This window comes from Thunnus albacares, chromosome 1, assembly GCF_914725855.1.
Source record: "Thunnus albacares chromosome 1, fThuAlb1.1, whole genome shotgun sequence".
Lineage (NCBI taxonomy): Eukaryota > Metazoa > Chordata > Actinopteri > Scombriformes > Scombridae > Thunnus > Thunnus albacares.
The window spans coordinates 29708784-29724611 of NC_058106.1; the positions used below are offsets into that span (position 1 = coordinate 29708784).

Sequence of the window (15828 nt, forward strand, 5' to 3'; positions counted from 1 at the left end):
TCATTATTTCCTTTTTTCATACCCTTAATAATAATCACTGCAATAGCACCATCCTCAGGAACAGTTTGTCTGGGCTGCTGTGCCGCCAGATTTTACTATATAATATAATAAAACTAGTTTTATATACAGCATTTCGTACAGCAGGTGTCAACAAGCAGGTTCAACTATGGGCCACTTTTTTTTTTTTTTTAGGATTTTCATTTGGGGGGCATTAGCCAGTGAAGTGTAAACGCAGTCTGTATGTTTTGTTTATTTCTTTTAAATCATTTAAGAATAAAATCGATGTTAAGGATTGCATCTGAACAAAATGGCACCAACACACCATTTCTGTTCGACTGCAACCTATGTGTTTTTGTGAAGAACAACTCTGTTAGTGTCACACAGGCTAAAGTTGGGTAAGTAAAGTGTTATAATTCACACATTGAACTTCCTCGTGTGAGAGCAGTATTAGTAGTATTAATAGTATTGTAAGGTTATATTGCAATAATTGAGATTTGCAGCAGCCTTGTGTTGATTGTGTAATCTACAGTAGATTTCTGAAAAAAATGTAAAATTTTTAATGTAAACTATGAAAGTCAAAACTTTCATCAGGGGGCCAATTTTTTTTTTTTTTTTTTTTTTTTTCTGTAGGGGCGGATATGGCTGTAACATGTAGGCCTATGAGTTACATGTGTTTACTTTAACATACTTAACTTTGACTCCACAAACCCTTCCTTGAGACATTACAAACTGACACACAATATATTGCATTAACATATAATGCATATTTAATTATTTTTCTTTGATGGAAAAATTATTTTTGCAAGCGCAAATTATAGTCAAGTGGCAAATAAACCCAAGTTAGTAAAGATGTGCCTTCATTTTTGGTTCTACTGTCTGATGAGGAAGACTTTATAAATGTTTTAATAGTTGTAACAAATAGTTTTTATTAAATTATCTAATGCTTTATTGATCATTTATTAACAAGCCATTAACAAGAACAACTTTCGGTTGCCATGGTGAGAAAAATCCCTTCGAGTGAACTGTTGAACATTCTGTTCTACAGCAACCGCGACAGTTGTAGTTTAACAGACTTTTGTCAAATCTGTGACAAAACAAATATCGACAAGCATCTTTTATCTACTCCCCAAACGTCCTTGTTGGAGCATTTTTTTTGTTGGTAATCTTTTTATTATACATTAGCTGTTTTATGAATGTTGATACGTAATTCGTAGTTTAGATGAGTTTAAAGCTAACAAAGGTAGCCATTAGCTAACTGTCTAGATAATCTGTTGCTAATTCTAAGTAGAGTTGTAATTAACGCTAGCTAGCTATGCTAAGTGTATTTTACTATTTTTACTTTGAACTCTTGACTCTAGCAGTGGTGGAAAGTAACTAAGTACGTTAATAAAACCAAAAGTATCTACATGACTAACGTTAGATATATTACAGATATGATGTGTTGTGTTTTTTATTTTTGTTTTTGTTTTTTTGTCATTTGGGTGAACTCACCATTTAAATAATAACAGAAGATTTTGAAACCCACCTGCACATATTAATTAATATTATAATTACATTATCATAGGTAATCACAGGTACATTTTATTATCTTTTCTGCTGCCACTTGACTTTTTAAATATGACCAGCAGATGGCACCTTGTCACCAAATTTCGAGTGTCAGTAACACGACTTGATGACGGCATTTTCATGCGCCGGATGTATTGACCCCGAGAAGCCTCAAATGCTGATGTGTTACAAGAAATTCAGCAGCAGTGACTACTGTCAATTTCTTTTTTTGATGCAGTAAAATAATAACGGAGACCAGCGGCAGTGGGTCAGAGGTCCATGTCAAAGAAGACGCAGAGGAAGCGAGCAGCAACACCGGGTCTGAGAGCGAATGGCGGTGAGAGACTCAGACACATGCAGTCACAACAATATCTGACAGTCACTCAGCTGCTCACTCATTCATTTCTACAGTCATCTTAATATTTACTGTAGCTTCCAATGATGCTGTCTTGAACAGTTACGCAATTGCAGCGAGAGGAAACGCAAATTTGGTCTGTTTAGCGAAAAAACAGATTTATGCCAGTTTTTCTTCCATACAAAGATTATTTCACAAAGCTGAATCATAGTTATAATCAGTTAAAAGGGCCCATATGACAACAGCTAACAGTCAGGTGCTCATATGAACATTGAAAGAGGTTTTCCTCGCTGTAATCATTCCTCCTCTTCATTCTGACTATTAACAGATCCCCTTCAAACGTGCTTCCAGTCTTAGTGATGGGGGCCAAAGTCCACAGTGTGTCCTCTGTGTTTATCTGAAGCTTAAATGACGCCTCAGCAGTCTGAGTTAGACATATCAAGTGGATATCTGCCACATTTACAGTCTTTTTAGCATCAAATTCCCTCTTTGTGTTTCCCTGTTGAGCTGCAGTGGAAGTATAGTTACATAAAGAGGGACTTTGGCACGAAAAAGGCTGTAGTATTGAATGATATTGACTTGATCGCACCAATTTCGACGGCTGAAGCTTCATATTAGTTTTAGATAAACTTTTAAATACATTTTTGCACTGAAAGAGGACTGTGGATCTTGCTCCCCATCACTTACATTGTAAGTGCATTATTAAGGGATCTTCTAATGGTCAGTATGAACAGGAGGGATGTTTATGGCGATTAAAAAATGTCAATGTTCATTTGGGCACCTGACTATTGTTTCAAGACAGGCTTGAAAAATTGTGAAGCTGCCCTTTAATCCCCGTTGGTTATGAATCTATTCATATTTATATATCCTTTATTTAATCAGATAAAATCTCATTGAGATTAAAATCTCTTTTCCTGGAGAGACCTGGCCAAGAGAGCAGCATAAACATTTAGATGTGGTGTTATGCAGCCTCCCATGTAATCTTGTGAAATTCCTACTCACAAGTTGTTTTTCTTAGAATAATAACTTAGTTAAACATTACGCCTTGATTATAACTATATACAACCTAAAACAGGGTGGTGCACACATGAACAATCAACAAAATAAACAAACAGCACAGAGCAAAATTACATCATTAAGACAGATCTACAACAAAAGTTGTAGGACTTCAGCTGACGATTATTTTCATTATGGATTAATCTGTCAGTTATTTTCTTGATTAATCAATTAGTTGTTTGAGCCATAAAATGTCAGAAATGGTGAAAAATGTCGATCACTGTCAATCCAGAGCTTATTGGAAGATAAATAAAGGTTTACAGTTAGTAAATTAACTTCAAATGTGTTGTTTGTCCAACCAACAGATACACAAACAAACAATCGGTTTATAATAATGTAACAACAAGGAAAAGCTGTAAATCTGCACATTTAAGGAACCATCACATGCTTAAAACACATGATTTAAACAGACGCTTTAAAAAAACTTCCTTGTTTGCTTTCTTATGATATTTAATTGTCAACAGGGAAGAGCCAAAGTTCAAAGGTACATTTTTTTCTGTGCTAGAATTCGTGATTCATTATGTCATGTGAATGAGTGACTCATCATCCGGGTTGTATTTCTATCATAAGATATGAAGATGTATAAAGTTCACAAATCATCAGGTTTGCAGTTCAAGTTAGATCAACATCTGAAATATTGTTAAAGAGGAAAAATCTGAAGTTGAAACTGAATGAAGCAGATATTACAGTTTTTGTACAATTGCTTACACACTTATTGTGGAATTTGGGTCATTGTGTCAAAACTCTACACAAACGCCAAATAACACTTGGAGATAAACATCTCACTTCGTTGTCAAAATTCAACTGTAATTAAAACCTAACAATCCTTTTGCAAAATGGCATTGTTCCAGTAAAATACATCTACTTACATTTCAATGAACACAAAAATAGAAAGACTTCGGAAAATACGGCTTATTCTTTGCCATTACTGGTTTCACAACAACAACAAAAAAACAAAGAAAAGTAGAATTACAGTACAGTAATCACTGCAATATGTTCTATAAACTCACAGAAATAAAAATAATTACAGTACAATTACGATGCAATAGTAAACAAAAAAATAACATTGTAAGGGATTGTAAGGGATGGATGGTTTATGGATCCCACCTTCTGTGAGAGTCTGTTCCCATCATCTCATCTGCATCTTAAACAATGTAATTCCTGATTAGGCAATGGGAAAAATATTGCCTTGTGTGCCGTTTCCAACCCTGGACCGACCTACCTCAACGGCTTCCCATGCCTCTTCCACTGCTTGCAGAAGAGGCAGGCGGGCATGTGGTTGGCGGTCATACGCTATCCAACGCCAAGCCGAAGAGAATTCCTCAATCGGATTGAGAAATGGGGAATAAGGGGGCAAGTATGCAACTGTGATGTTATTGTGGTTGGTGAACCAGTCGCAGACCAGAGCAGCCCGATGGAAAATAACATTACCCCAGATGACAACAAACCTGGGCTGCTCTGGTCCGTCCTTGACAACTGCATTATGTAGCGCATCCAGAAATGTGATTATGTGTGCAGTATTGTCGGGACCTAGGGGGGTGGCCTGGTGATGGAGAACTCCTTGCAGACTTATGGCGGCACACAAGGTGATATTTACCCCGCACTGCCCAGGGACATTCACAATGGCTCTTTGTGCTGTAACATTTCAGCCTGATGCCTGGTTTTAGCGAGATTAAATCCAGCTTCATCAATGAAAATAAACTCATGAGGCTGTTCAGCAGCATCAAAGTCCAGGACTCTCTGTAACAGAAAATGCATGCACTGCACTTGACTACAGTGTCTACATTTTCACACAAGGATATATTTAGTCAAAACTACAAGCTACAGGCGAGGCAGGAGCCCCCGCACTTTTTCACTGATGAGCACAGACCTAATATTCCACTGTACTGTGATGCAGAATGATGTGCAACAATTACATAGGTACAGTCTAGTAAGTTGAAGACATACCTGTCCTCCAGTCTAAATGTCCGTATGATGGATGCAACTGCGCAGCGACTCAGGTTGGGCTTGACTCTCTGCCCGGCCCCCCTCATCGTCAGGCCACGGTCCGCCAAAGTGGCCCTAATGTCGTCGGAAATATGTCTCCGTCTGCTGCCTGGTCCCGTTCTTTGTTCCTGTCCTCATCCTCCTCCTACTGCTCTCTTTTCCTCTACCTCTTCCTCTCGCTCTCACTGCCTCCTTGTATGCAAAGTTCTCACAAAAGAGGTGACCCAAGGCTTACCTGAGGTCTATTCGTAGAGCAAAGGCTCAAACTGATTGGTGTTCAATTAGTGTACAAGTGTTTTTGTGTGTGTGTGTGTGTGTGTGTGTGTGTGTTGCCAATTTCAGCTGCGTTTTCCATTTTGAATAAAAGTGTTTTCACAATTATTGCAAGAGATTTCATTCTTGAACAACGTGTCAAATGTAAGCAACAGTGTTTAGTGTTTTGCAAGAATTGTGTTGCAGAATTGCAAACAAACAGTGCAAAGCAGAAAATGTGTTTGTACTTTTGGTGCTTTTGTTTAAGGTTAAACTGTAAGCTGGTTTGGTCTGCCCAGTAACCATAAAAAAACCTGCACTTAGGCTCAAGATGCATATTCGATTGCTAAAAGCACTTTCTATTGTTTTCCTTCTTGCAGCCCAAAGGGAAAGTTGGCACAAAGGGAAAGAAGCAGATCTTTGAGGAGAACGAGGCGACTCTGAAGTTCTACACAAGAGTCATCCTTGGAGCTAACGTAAGAACCTCGACCCTAATTTTGGGTTGCGTCAGTCAAAAAAAACATGTTTAAATGTCAGCGAGATGAACACTGCAGTCCTCGAATGAGTGATGTGGCATTTATAGTCATCCTTCTCATTGGATCGAGGCTTGCACATAAAATTGTGTAACTACAATCCATCATGACATTGCCTGTTTTATTTCACTGTGTAACAAAAGACGAACTTCAAACTTCACATTTTTATATCTTGTTTTAGCTGTTTCACAAAAAGCAAAAAGGGCAATGCATGAAGTCATAAAAATGACTCACTGAGACTTTTGTCAAATACACTGCTCTTCTTCCACAGGCAATATATACTGCTGTAAATCTATTGGTTTTCTACAGTTCGTCTACATTTTGGACATGGGTGAGTGTATTTAAACAAGCGACAACATTGTTATTTAAAATATTCACAAATCCTCCTTAAACGTCGTAATTTATAATCTGTTTCATTGTCTTTCTTTCCTCCTCTTGTAGCTGCTTCTCGTGTTTGCACTAGCAGTGTATGTCGGGAGTTACCGCTCCATGTCTGCTATGGCCAAGCCAGTGTTTGCTGAGGATGGAAGTCTACTGGACGGAGGAATAGACTTAAACATGGAGCAGGGAATGGCAGAGTAAGTAACCAAAGAGAGAAGATGATTGATGCTCAGAAAGTGTCAAAAATTAGATTATCAGGATGCTTCTGAATGCTGAACAAGTGAGGCAAAGAGCTCACTGTACATGTGGATTGTGTGGGAAAGAGAAATAAATGTTCAGGGTGTATACAGCAGATACTTTATAAAAGTGATTTTAAGTGTAAAGTAGACATAATGCAGATGTTAACATCAGGTGTAGAAGAGTCAGAAGGCCAGGTGGACTTCAGTTTTACAAGTGTTTGAGTGCTAAAATGTTTCTAAAATGTGTCCTCTGTTTAACTCTCAATCTTTGTGAAGTGCTTCGTTGATAAAATCTTGATGCACCAGATTTCCTTCAAATGTTATTGTTCACTTACAGCAATATTAAGCTTTGTGTACAGCAGCAATAAAAGCTTTATGGGCCTGTTTTTGGTGTTTTGTCTCAGGTAGAAAGTCTACAAAACGTCTGCCCTGGTGGAGCTTGCTGAGGCTGTTCATTGGGGAAAAAATCACTGAATTTCTATTTTTAATTTAGAAGGGCCGATGTTAAAGTCCCCCTGGATGCTTCAGTTGGATGCTTGAGCTTCACTGTGCAGAATGATGTATGTGCAGAGTTTGACACTAGAGGGCTGTTTTCACATTCATCTGCTGAACGGGGAAAGTTTCTTTTTGCACACCGTAAATTTCAGTTTAACACGTGTACTTACGAGCATGAGTTTGTTGTGGTCCCGTCAGGCCCGGATTAACACAGTGCGGTGACTGAGGGTGACCACACTTGAAGAACCCCCCTCTTCCCACTTTACATGTAAAAATAGTGAAATTTACTATGTGTATACAGATCATAGATTTACATGAACTTATTGCTGAAGTACACAACCAAAAAACCTGACAGCACAGATAGACATGAGCCTACATGCAAAACCATTACAGATTATGTCTGAGAAAACATTACACTGCACATTTTACGCACACAACACCATATTACACCCACATATACCAAATAAGGCAAGTACAATAATGACTGTTGCAAGAAACCATTTCAACAGCTGAATGATCACAGAGCACCAGTGAGGTGATGTGAAGGAGAAGCATACTCAGACAATGTACTGCAGTGTGTAGGCTGTTAGAAATTATGGTTGTTTTGTTGTTCTGTTGTTTTTTTCAGAAACAAAAATTATAGGAATGAAAAAAAAGAATAGTTTAATTTGATTTTCATTTCAAAATCCACAAACGAAAAGGCATTTTTCGTTTTCCTTGTCAGAAACAGCAGGTACAACATGTATAACGGACTTGATTTTCCTTTTCACCTTTGTAAAACAGAAAATAAAATAGTTGACTCATGTATGAACTGTAGAACTCAGATATACAAAGGTGCAGGCGTACTTATTCCACACAGGAGGATGGATTAGTAAAATGGTCTTAAAACATATTTTCTATCAGCAATAAAGTGTAGTTACTATTATTACTGAAATAAACAGCATCTCTCTCTCTCTCTCTCTCTATCCATGCCTCTGTGGTGCTGAAAGACGCACAGCAGCAGCTACTTTTCAACTGTTTTCTTATTCTTATTATTCATACTCTTATTAATAAGAATAACGATAAATTAAATCTAAATGCTTTATAAATGTTGTATCTGCCATTTCTGACCACGAAAACTATTTACGCGTTTCATTTTTTTCACATCGGTGCCCCCCAGCACGGCAAATTGACTGGTGTTCCCGATATATATGGACATATGAAATATGGATAATCCGGCTCAGCGTCCTGAATACAACTTGTGATGTGGAAACTTGAAGCCTGCAGTGCACAAACATTGAGAATGGATTTCACAGTGAACCAGGAGACATCTTGTGCCCAGCAGTTAAACTTTTGAAATAAATATAATTGGCATATTCACAGATTCTGGATCTATCAATGAGACACAAGGAGGAGATTTTAATTTTAAGAATTTCTAACAATTGAACCTGAACTCGAAAACCATATCAGACACAAATTATTATTCAAAGCAGAGTATTTTACATGTCCTAAAACATGCCTGAAGGGGATCTTTAACAATGTTAAACAACATAGTATTTATTTATTTTTGTCCTATTGATCATTATGATGTCCCACCTCTGAAACTAAACCTACTACTGATGCAGAGGAGCACAAAGGTTTCTCTCCATGTACACAGAAACGCTTTGTTTTTTTTTTTTCATTGACAATTTATTATCAGTTTCTTTTTTGTTTCAGGCACCTGAAGGACGTCATCCTGCTCACAGCCATAGTACAAGTTCTCAGCACAATCTCTTCTTATTTCTGGTATCTTTGGCTGCTGGTAAGAACTTTAGTAGAATATGTTCTGTCTCCAGTTTACCATCATGAGTCCTGTTACATAGCTGTTAATAATTAAATCCTGCCTTGTGTCTGTGTGTGTGTGTGTGTGTGTGTGTGTGTGTGTGTGTGTGTGTTTGTGTCAGGCTCCGGCCCGTGCCCTGCACCTGCTGTGGGTGAACTTTCTAGGCCCTTGGTTTACAGCAGAAAGCCCCTCAGCACCAGAGGAAGTGAATGAGAAGAAGCAGAGAAGACAAGAGCGCAGACAGATGAAGAGATTCTGATGCTGCAGAGCAGACGGAGCAGTATTTTTGTACACAGAATCTAATATACAGATGGCATGGAACTCCTAAGTTATTCAGGAAGAAATTTTGTTATTAAGTTAAACTCAACCCAAATCTGATAATGTGGAATCTTGTTTTCCATGTTTGTTTTCTTTCTGTTTTCTCCTGTAATCCAATTTTCTCCCCAAATTATGAAATGAAATGTTCCCTATTTAGATAATGTCACGGTCCAAATATCATTTGTCCTCATGCAGAGATATTAGAGTTTTGCTATTGCACAATGCCGTCACACTTCCCCCTGCGGATTTCCATCAAGTCCCCAAACACATCAGCCCCCCCCACCCCCAAATACACTGATGAAAATGAGTCAAGACTGAATTAATTCTGCCAGGGCCTCTTTTATCATGGCATGTTTTATTTTTTATTTTGTGTTATTTTTGAAAAATGTAACATAATTCATCAGTGAGCCTTCATTACAGAGCTGAGATATTTTGTTTGTGAGCTATAAAGTCTTATAAAATCAACTGGATAGAAATCAAGTTTTAATAGGAAGATGGAGACATTTTTGCAATAAAAAAAACTTTCTCCAGCGTGTGGAGTCGATCATATGTTTCAAGAAAAGTGTTTGTTTTTTTTAATTGTCAGAAAGGCTTGATATGGTTGTTTGGAAAAGTCAAAACTCACTGCTCTCCGTTGTCTGAAAAGCAATTTTTTACACTTTTCACCAGGCGACTAAATCTTGCTTATAGTGCCTTAACGTCCCCTCTTCAGTCACTGATTTGTTTTTCTTAATGTTACTTCACTTTGATGTTTGAGCTTCACTGTGTAGAACGATGTTCTTTGAGTTTGACACTTGCATATTCATAGGTTAATTGAAGTTTTTTTTGTGGAAAAACCATGTTAGACACAAACTTATTGAGAGCAGATTATTCTGATATATCTTAAAACATGTCTGGAAGGGACCTCGAATAAAATCATTTCAGCATAAGAAATGATTGTTTTTCAACTGGTTGCGTCCAACGTCAAGGCCAATGATGTAATTCTTAGAGTTAATGGGGGATTTTAACCTCTTAAGTCTGTGCTGTACTGTATCGGCTGTGACGATTCACCTCGCTGAGTCCAAAGTTGAGTCGGACCCTGTAGAAAGATGTTCATTCAGTTCATTTAAGTTGCTCTGCATTCAGTCTTAATTGTGTGATTGTGCTAGAAAAAAAAACATTAAAATGTCAAACTGCAGCTCATTCAGCAGATGTATGGTATTACTTTTTTTGTTTTCTAGCATATTCCAGTGATTTTATATGAATGTTTAAACATCAGATTCTGTAATGGCAATCTATGGAAGGAATGATCCAACTGAGGTCAAACCTTTGTAACATTGACACTCAACTGCTCGAACATCCCTTATCATACAGACCCCATTCAAACTTTAAAACATCCATAAAACTTTGAATTTTCTAAGTTGTATTCTGTGTTGTGATACCTTTTGTACTTTTGGAGCAATTTAAGTCTAAAGTGAGGGCTTTTACAACTGTTTTCAGCGCTTGCCAGTGTGTCAGGCAGGGGGGAGAGCAAAGATTTTTTTTTTTAACTAGAAAAAAAACAACCTCTAAATATGTCTTACTCCCACAGTTTTAACTCTCCAAGCACATATCATACTTTACAATGTTTCCACAAGCCTTCTCTCCCTAAAAATGTAAGTACATTTCCCCTAGGAGTTATAGTTTTATAGTTTTTGAGATCATGTCAGCCATAATGTCCTCTTCTACAGGGGCTCATCACTCACTCTCTCTCTCTCTCTCTCACACACACACACACACACACACATTGTTATTGATTAAAGTTACAGTTACAGCAGGAAACAAGCAACAGTCCTCGTTGTAGATCTAATAATCTTTAGATATTCGCTGTGTCTCCTCTTCTCTGTCTCCTGCAAACTTTACATGAAGCACAATAGACCCACACAGGTGTGTCCACTTCACTGATTACACCTCTCCGCTTTATGAGTACAGACAAATACTTCATACAAACATGAGCTTTACTCTATATTATGTTGTGTGTTGTCAGTGTTGACTGCTTCGTAGAGACTGAATACCTCTTCTACATATCATATAATAATACTCAGTTTATCTGTGGGGTTGACATTTTGAAAAATTTCATCGTAGAGGTATTGTGAGTCACTGGGCCGTTTCTACAGCTGCAGTCGCCAGGTACTTGCTCATGGGGGGGCATGTTAGGTCTCTGTAAATTAAAGAGTATGGTCTAGACCTGCTCCCTGAGATAACTTCTCTTGTGATTTGGCGCTATATAAATAAAACTGACTTTACTTTTAAATTGCTAATCTTTGAAAATGAGTCCCAGTGAAGTAAGAGGAGCAAACCAGGGGGCTTTAGAAAAGGCTAGATTTTCTAAATGACACACACACACACACACACACACACACACACACACACATCTTGTCTCATGTTAGTTTTCCAGTTAACTTCGGCTCATACTTCACATCACATCTGGAAATTGAATTAAAATGTATTGAAATAGATCCTCTGTGGATCCATTGGTTTCAATGTTTTAGACAGTTGACTTTATTACTAATATATAAAAAGACTATATTATTTTGTCAGAGATGGGCTGGTAACTTAACTGAGGCCACAGACAGGTGGTGCACCTGAGGGTTTGGAGGTGGAGGGAGGCTGCCACTGCCATGCAGGCTCTGAGCATAAATCCATTAAGTCTAATACAGGCCGGGGTAGATACTGAGGATCTGAAACTGGCTCTCTGCCTTAAGGAGGTGGATCTGGAAACCAAAACCCATGAGGTTGATCTCACACGCCTCCAGATAAGAGCCCCTCAGCTTGAAAAGTCCGCAGAACAGAACAAACTGCCTCTACTCATATTAGTATGCATCCTCCCGCTGCTTCTTCTGATCAATTTGATGTTAACAGGCACATTGCCTCAGTTCCTCCAGTAGTCCTTTTTAACATCTGGATTTTATAGGCTGTGTCGCTGAATGTTATGGAATCTTTAATTTTCCTCAGTATTATGAGCCAAGATCAATGTCAACATTCAAGCAGCAGCTTGTTTAGCTGGCACTGACTACGCTTTCGTCAGTAAAATGTGAAAAAGTTGCCCGTGGCAGATTTCAACAGCTGTCGCTGAGTCGCCATGTGAGATGCTGAGAAGGGTCTGTCTGCAGTCTTGCAGACCTACATGACATACCCACTTTACTACACGACACATCCCCCTGACCCCTAATCCTAACCCCAACCATCTCACTGTTCATGCCTAAACCTAACCAAGTGGGTGTGTCGTATAGATGGTGCGAGTCCGCAGATAGACCTACATGGAGATGCTTGACAAATGCCAACTATAACCACTACATTACTCAACATTTAATCACAAGTATTCTGTGTTGTGATACCTTTTGTACTTTTGGAGAAATTTATGTCTAAAGTGAGTTACAGCAGTTTTCAGGTCTTCAGTGTGTCATTTGATCAGGCACAGTGTAGAGCGGAGACTTTTTTAGACCAGTAAAAAAATTCTAAACACGTCTCACTTCAACCGTCCAAGCACATATCATACCTTAAAATGTTGCCACAGGCCTCCTCTGTCTCAAAATGTAAATATATCTCCCACTGGACTTATAGTTTTTGAGATCTAAACCTTAATCGATAGGGAGAGAGTCTCCTCTCTCTCTCACTTCTTAAACTTACAGATTTTCTCTTCCTTTGTACACTTTGTACATATGTTGTACTTCCTGATTCTCAGCAAGTCCTTCTGCAACTCAAAATGTTCAAATCTCTGAGCTAGAACATACAAACACTGTCAAATCATGTATGCTTGACATTACTGCTGATTATAATGCAGTGTAGGTATATGAGAGGGTTTTCTTGAGCCATAAATAATCACATGATGTTCACAAAAAAAAATCTTAGTTGGCCTCCCAAAACAACAAATAAGGTGAACTTTGTGTTGAGATTTTTTTTGTCCAGCTGCTGTTTGGTCGTGAATGAACCTTCATGCTCAATCATATGTTTCTTTAATTTATCTGAAAACAAAAAAGTCGTCAAACCTGAAGGTTCATGGTCAGTTGTGGAAAGTGACTAAGTACATTTGCTTAAGTACAATTTTGAGGTACTTTACTTGAGTATTTCCATTTTGCACTACTTTAAACTTCTACTCCACAACATATCAGAGGGATATATTTTGTTCTTTTTACTACACTAGATTTATTTCACAGCTATAGTTAACTAGCTACTTGTCAGATCAATATTTTGCATGTAAAGCTTAGACTACCCAACAGAATAAGCTGTTAAAAATGAGCTCCACCTTGACAACATTAAAATACTGCTTACATGTAAATCAGTATCAATATTTCCAATAATCTGATAAATATAACACTCTAAAAGGAGGCATTTTGCATTATGAGTGCTTCAACTTTTGATATTTTAACTCCATTTTACTGCCGAAACACATGTACTTTTACTTTAGTCAGATTTTGAATGCAGGTTTTTACTTATAATGGAGTATTTTTCCCTAGTGGTATTACTACTTTGATTTAAGTAAAAGATCTGAGCACTTCGTTCACCACTGGATGTGCCTTGATTTTGAGTCAACATAAAAAAAAACAGCTTTTTTAATGTTTTTCAATTTCCCTAAAGACATGAGCGCTGCAGCCACATAGATGATGTGGCAGCTTCAGTCTTTAGCGAGACAGCTCGCAGATCCTTTTTATTGTTCTGTTATAAATATGAGTTTGAATCAAGTGTGCAGCCATCATCGCATTAATGTTACACAGAACTGCAGCACTTCAAACATCATTATCTATGTTTTTGTCTTTTTTTTTCAGTGGCTCTTGAAACTGTTGACATATTTGATATGAGAGATTTAATATCAGAGGTGACAAATCAATGCGTAGACGACAGTTTAATCCTCAGATATTGAAGAGATGGCGCACATGCTATATTCAACACATCTGACTTCATTCTTTGAGATGAGCCTTGTCCTCGTGTTTATTACGAAGTCTACTGAGTGATTCCATACCGTCAGTCCAAGTGTTGACAAAGTGTATTCACTGATTATGTTCAGACTCCAAAGAGAGTGAGTGGGCTGATGTGCTTTCAATATAATTACAGATTTCTCATTTCGTTGCATCCCTGCTTTCCCAACTCAACAAGCTACAACCTGCAGTCTTCAGGTTTGAAGAGGAATCACTGTGATGGTGTGAATCCTGTTAAAAGGAAAATACAAAACAGTACAGCAACTATACAGTTTGCTTTAATCCAATACATACAGGAATTCAAACAGCTAATTTTACCTAGCCTTATACTTTTCCTAAAACACCAATAACCCCACAAGCTCTTTCAAAATGACTGCTTTTACTTTGGCTGTGTCCTGCCCTCCTTCATTCCAGCCCTGTGGTCCTATACTGTCTCTATTATAGGGTTATAAACAAAGTAACCAAAATTAGAGCAGCACGGCATCCAGTTGTCAGGGCCAATCCCAGATGTGGGCTTTGAGAGGGACCATGTTGCAGTGTAATTTAGCACTGGGGCCACTCACTCGCACGTAACCCCACCCCCTCAAAACTCACACACACACATACACTTTGTGTTTTCTGTAGGAAGGTATTTTTAAAATTGAGATTTTACATGTCCAAGAAGATTCTCATTGGTGAGACTTTGGTGAAAAGCTTTAAAAAAAATTTTTATTACCTGAGATTTAAAACCTTGTGACTTTTCCATAAGCAATCTTCCTTCTTTTCCGCTCTCATTTTTCCTAATGACACAGAATTGTCTCTAAGGCTCAAAACAAAATAGTGAGATTTATCTGAAACTAACTTGCAGCATACGAGCGTCCTTGTCTCGGCTGCTGATTTAAGATGGAGAGAAAAGGAAAAAGAGTGGGAGAGAGAGGTTCTTGTTTACCATGGCAATAAAAGAGGGTTCATCCTGACAAGATGAAATAAGGGAGGTGAAACTGCATTCCAGTTTCAAGGCTTACAGCGGTTGTGAGCTGCTTTGCGTGCTATTACCTAAAAAAACCCAAAAAACGTCATCAGTCTGAACTACAAAAACTGTGAGAATACAATAAAAGTTAACAAAAATCCTACAATCTGAGATATAAAAAAAGCAGGAAAGGAGTCAGAGTGATAAGCAGACAGAAGTGGAGCCTTTTGTCTCGTCGGCTCCAACAGAACGCGGCCTTCACATTTGAGATCCCTTTAGACTCACGCAGCCAGACAAAACAGGAAATTGGGGGGCACTTGGGCAACAGTCGAGCCTTTGACCCTTGAACTGCAGCGCTCCCTGTCTTTGAAGTGAAGAGAGAGAATCACAAGCAATTACATGCGACGCAGAGTGTGTTCCCTTGAACGTTCAAGCCTCCACTGTGTAAACAGAATTAGAGCTGAGGGTGTTGGCTTTTTCAAGTTCATCATCTCTGCTCGGCTTAGACCTTGTTTTGACTCTGGAAGCAAACTGACACGAACAGTTTGGGTTGCAGTGAAGGAGTGGCCGGTATCAGTATATGACGCTCTCAGCAGTTATATGTTATATGTTATATAATATAAAAGCAAGACCGAGCCAGTTACAGTGTCTTTCTCTTTATTATTCATGTTTTCTCTTGCATCATTATTTCCAGCATCATCTTTTAGCTTTAGATGACACCAGCCAGGCAGCTCCCACCACAGCCTTATAAGGAAGCTGTGAAGAATCCCTGCTGCATTTGATTCATGTGTGTCTGTGTGTGTCTGTGCATGTCTGTGTGTGTAAAGCATCTTGAGCATCAGACTTGATGGCAGATACTCCACCTTCCTTGGAGTTTGTCACCTCTGGTCCGTCTCCTGCCAGCCTGTCATCTGCTCCCATTTGTCAGCTGCAAACTGAAGGCAGATATGAGAAATCAAATAAAAATCATAGATGTACACACTG

General features: G+C 38.4%; 1 protein-coding gene across 2 annotated transcripts; it reads left to right on the top strand.

Moving 5' to 3' along the window:
* Window positions 1-1030: 1030 nt before the first annotated feature.
* On the top strand, window positions 1031-10143 carry tmem208 (transmembrane protein 208). Of its 2 annotated transcripts, none has more exons than XM_044354213.1 (7): window positions 1031-1159; window positions 1784-1882; window positions 5575-5670; window positions 5999-6058; window positions 6169-6305; window positions 8538-8622; window positions 8765-10143. In XM_044354213.1, exons 2-7 carry the CDS (start codon window positions 1877-1879, stop codon window positions 8900-8902), a joined length of 522 nt encoding a protein of 173 aa, XP_044210148.1. In that variant the 5' UTR covers window positions 1031-1159; window positions 1784-1876; the 3' UTR covers window positions 8903-10143. The 2 variants fall into 2 exon arrangements, with proteins under 2 accessions (XP_044210148.1, XP_044210157.1); XM_044354222.1 differs by having other exon boundaries at window positions 1031-1155.
* The last annotated feature ends 5685 nt before the right edge of the window (window positions 10144-15828 follow it).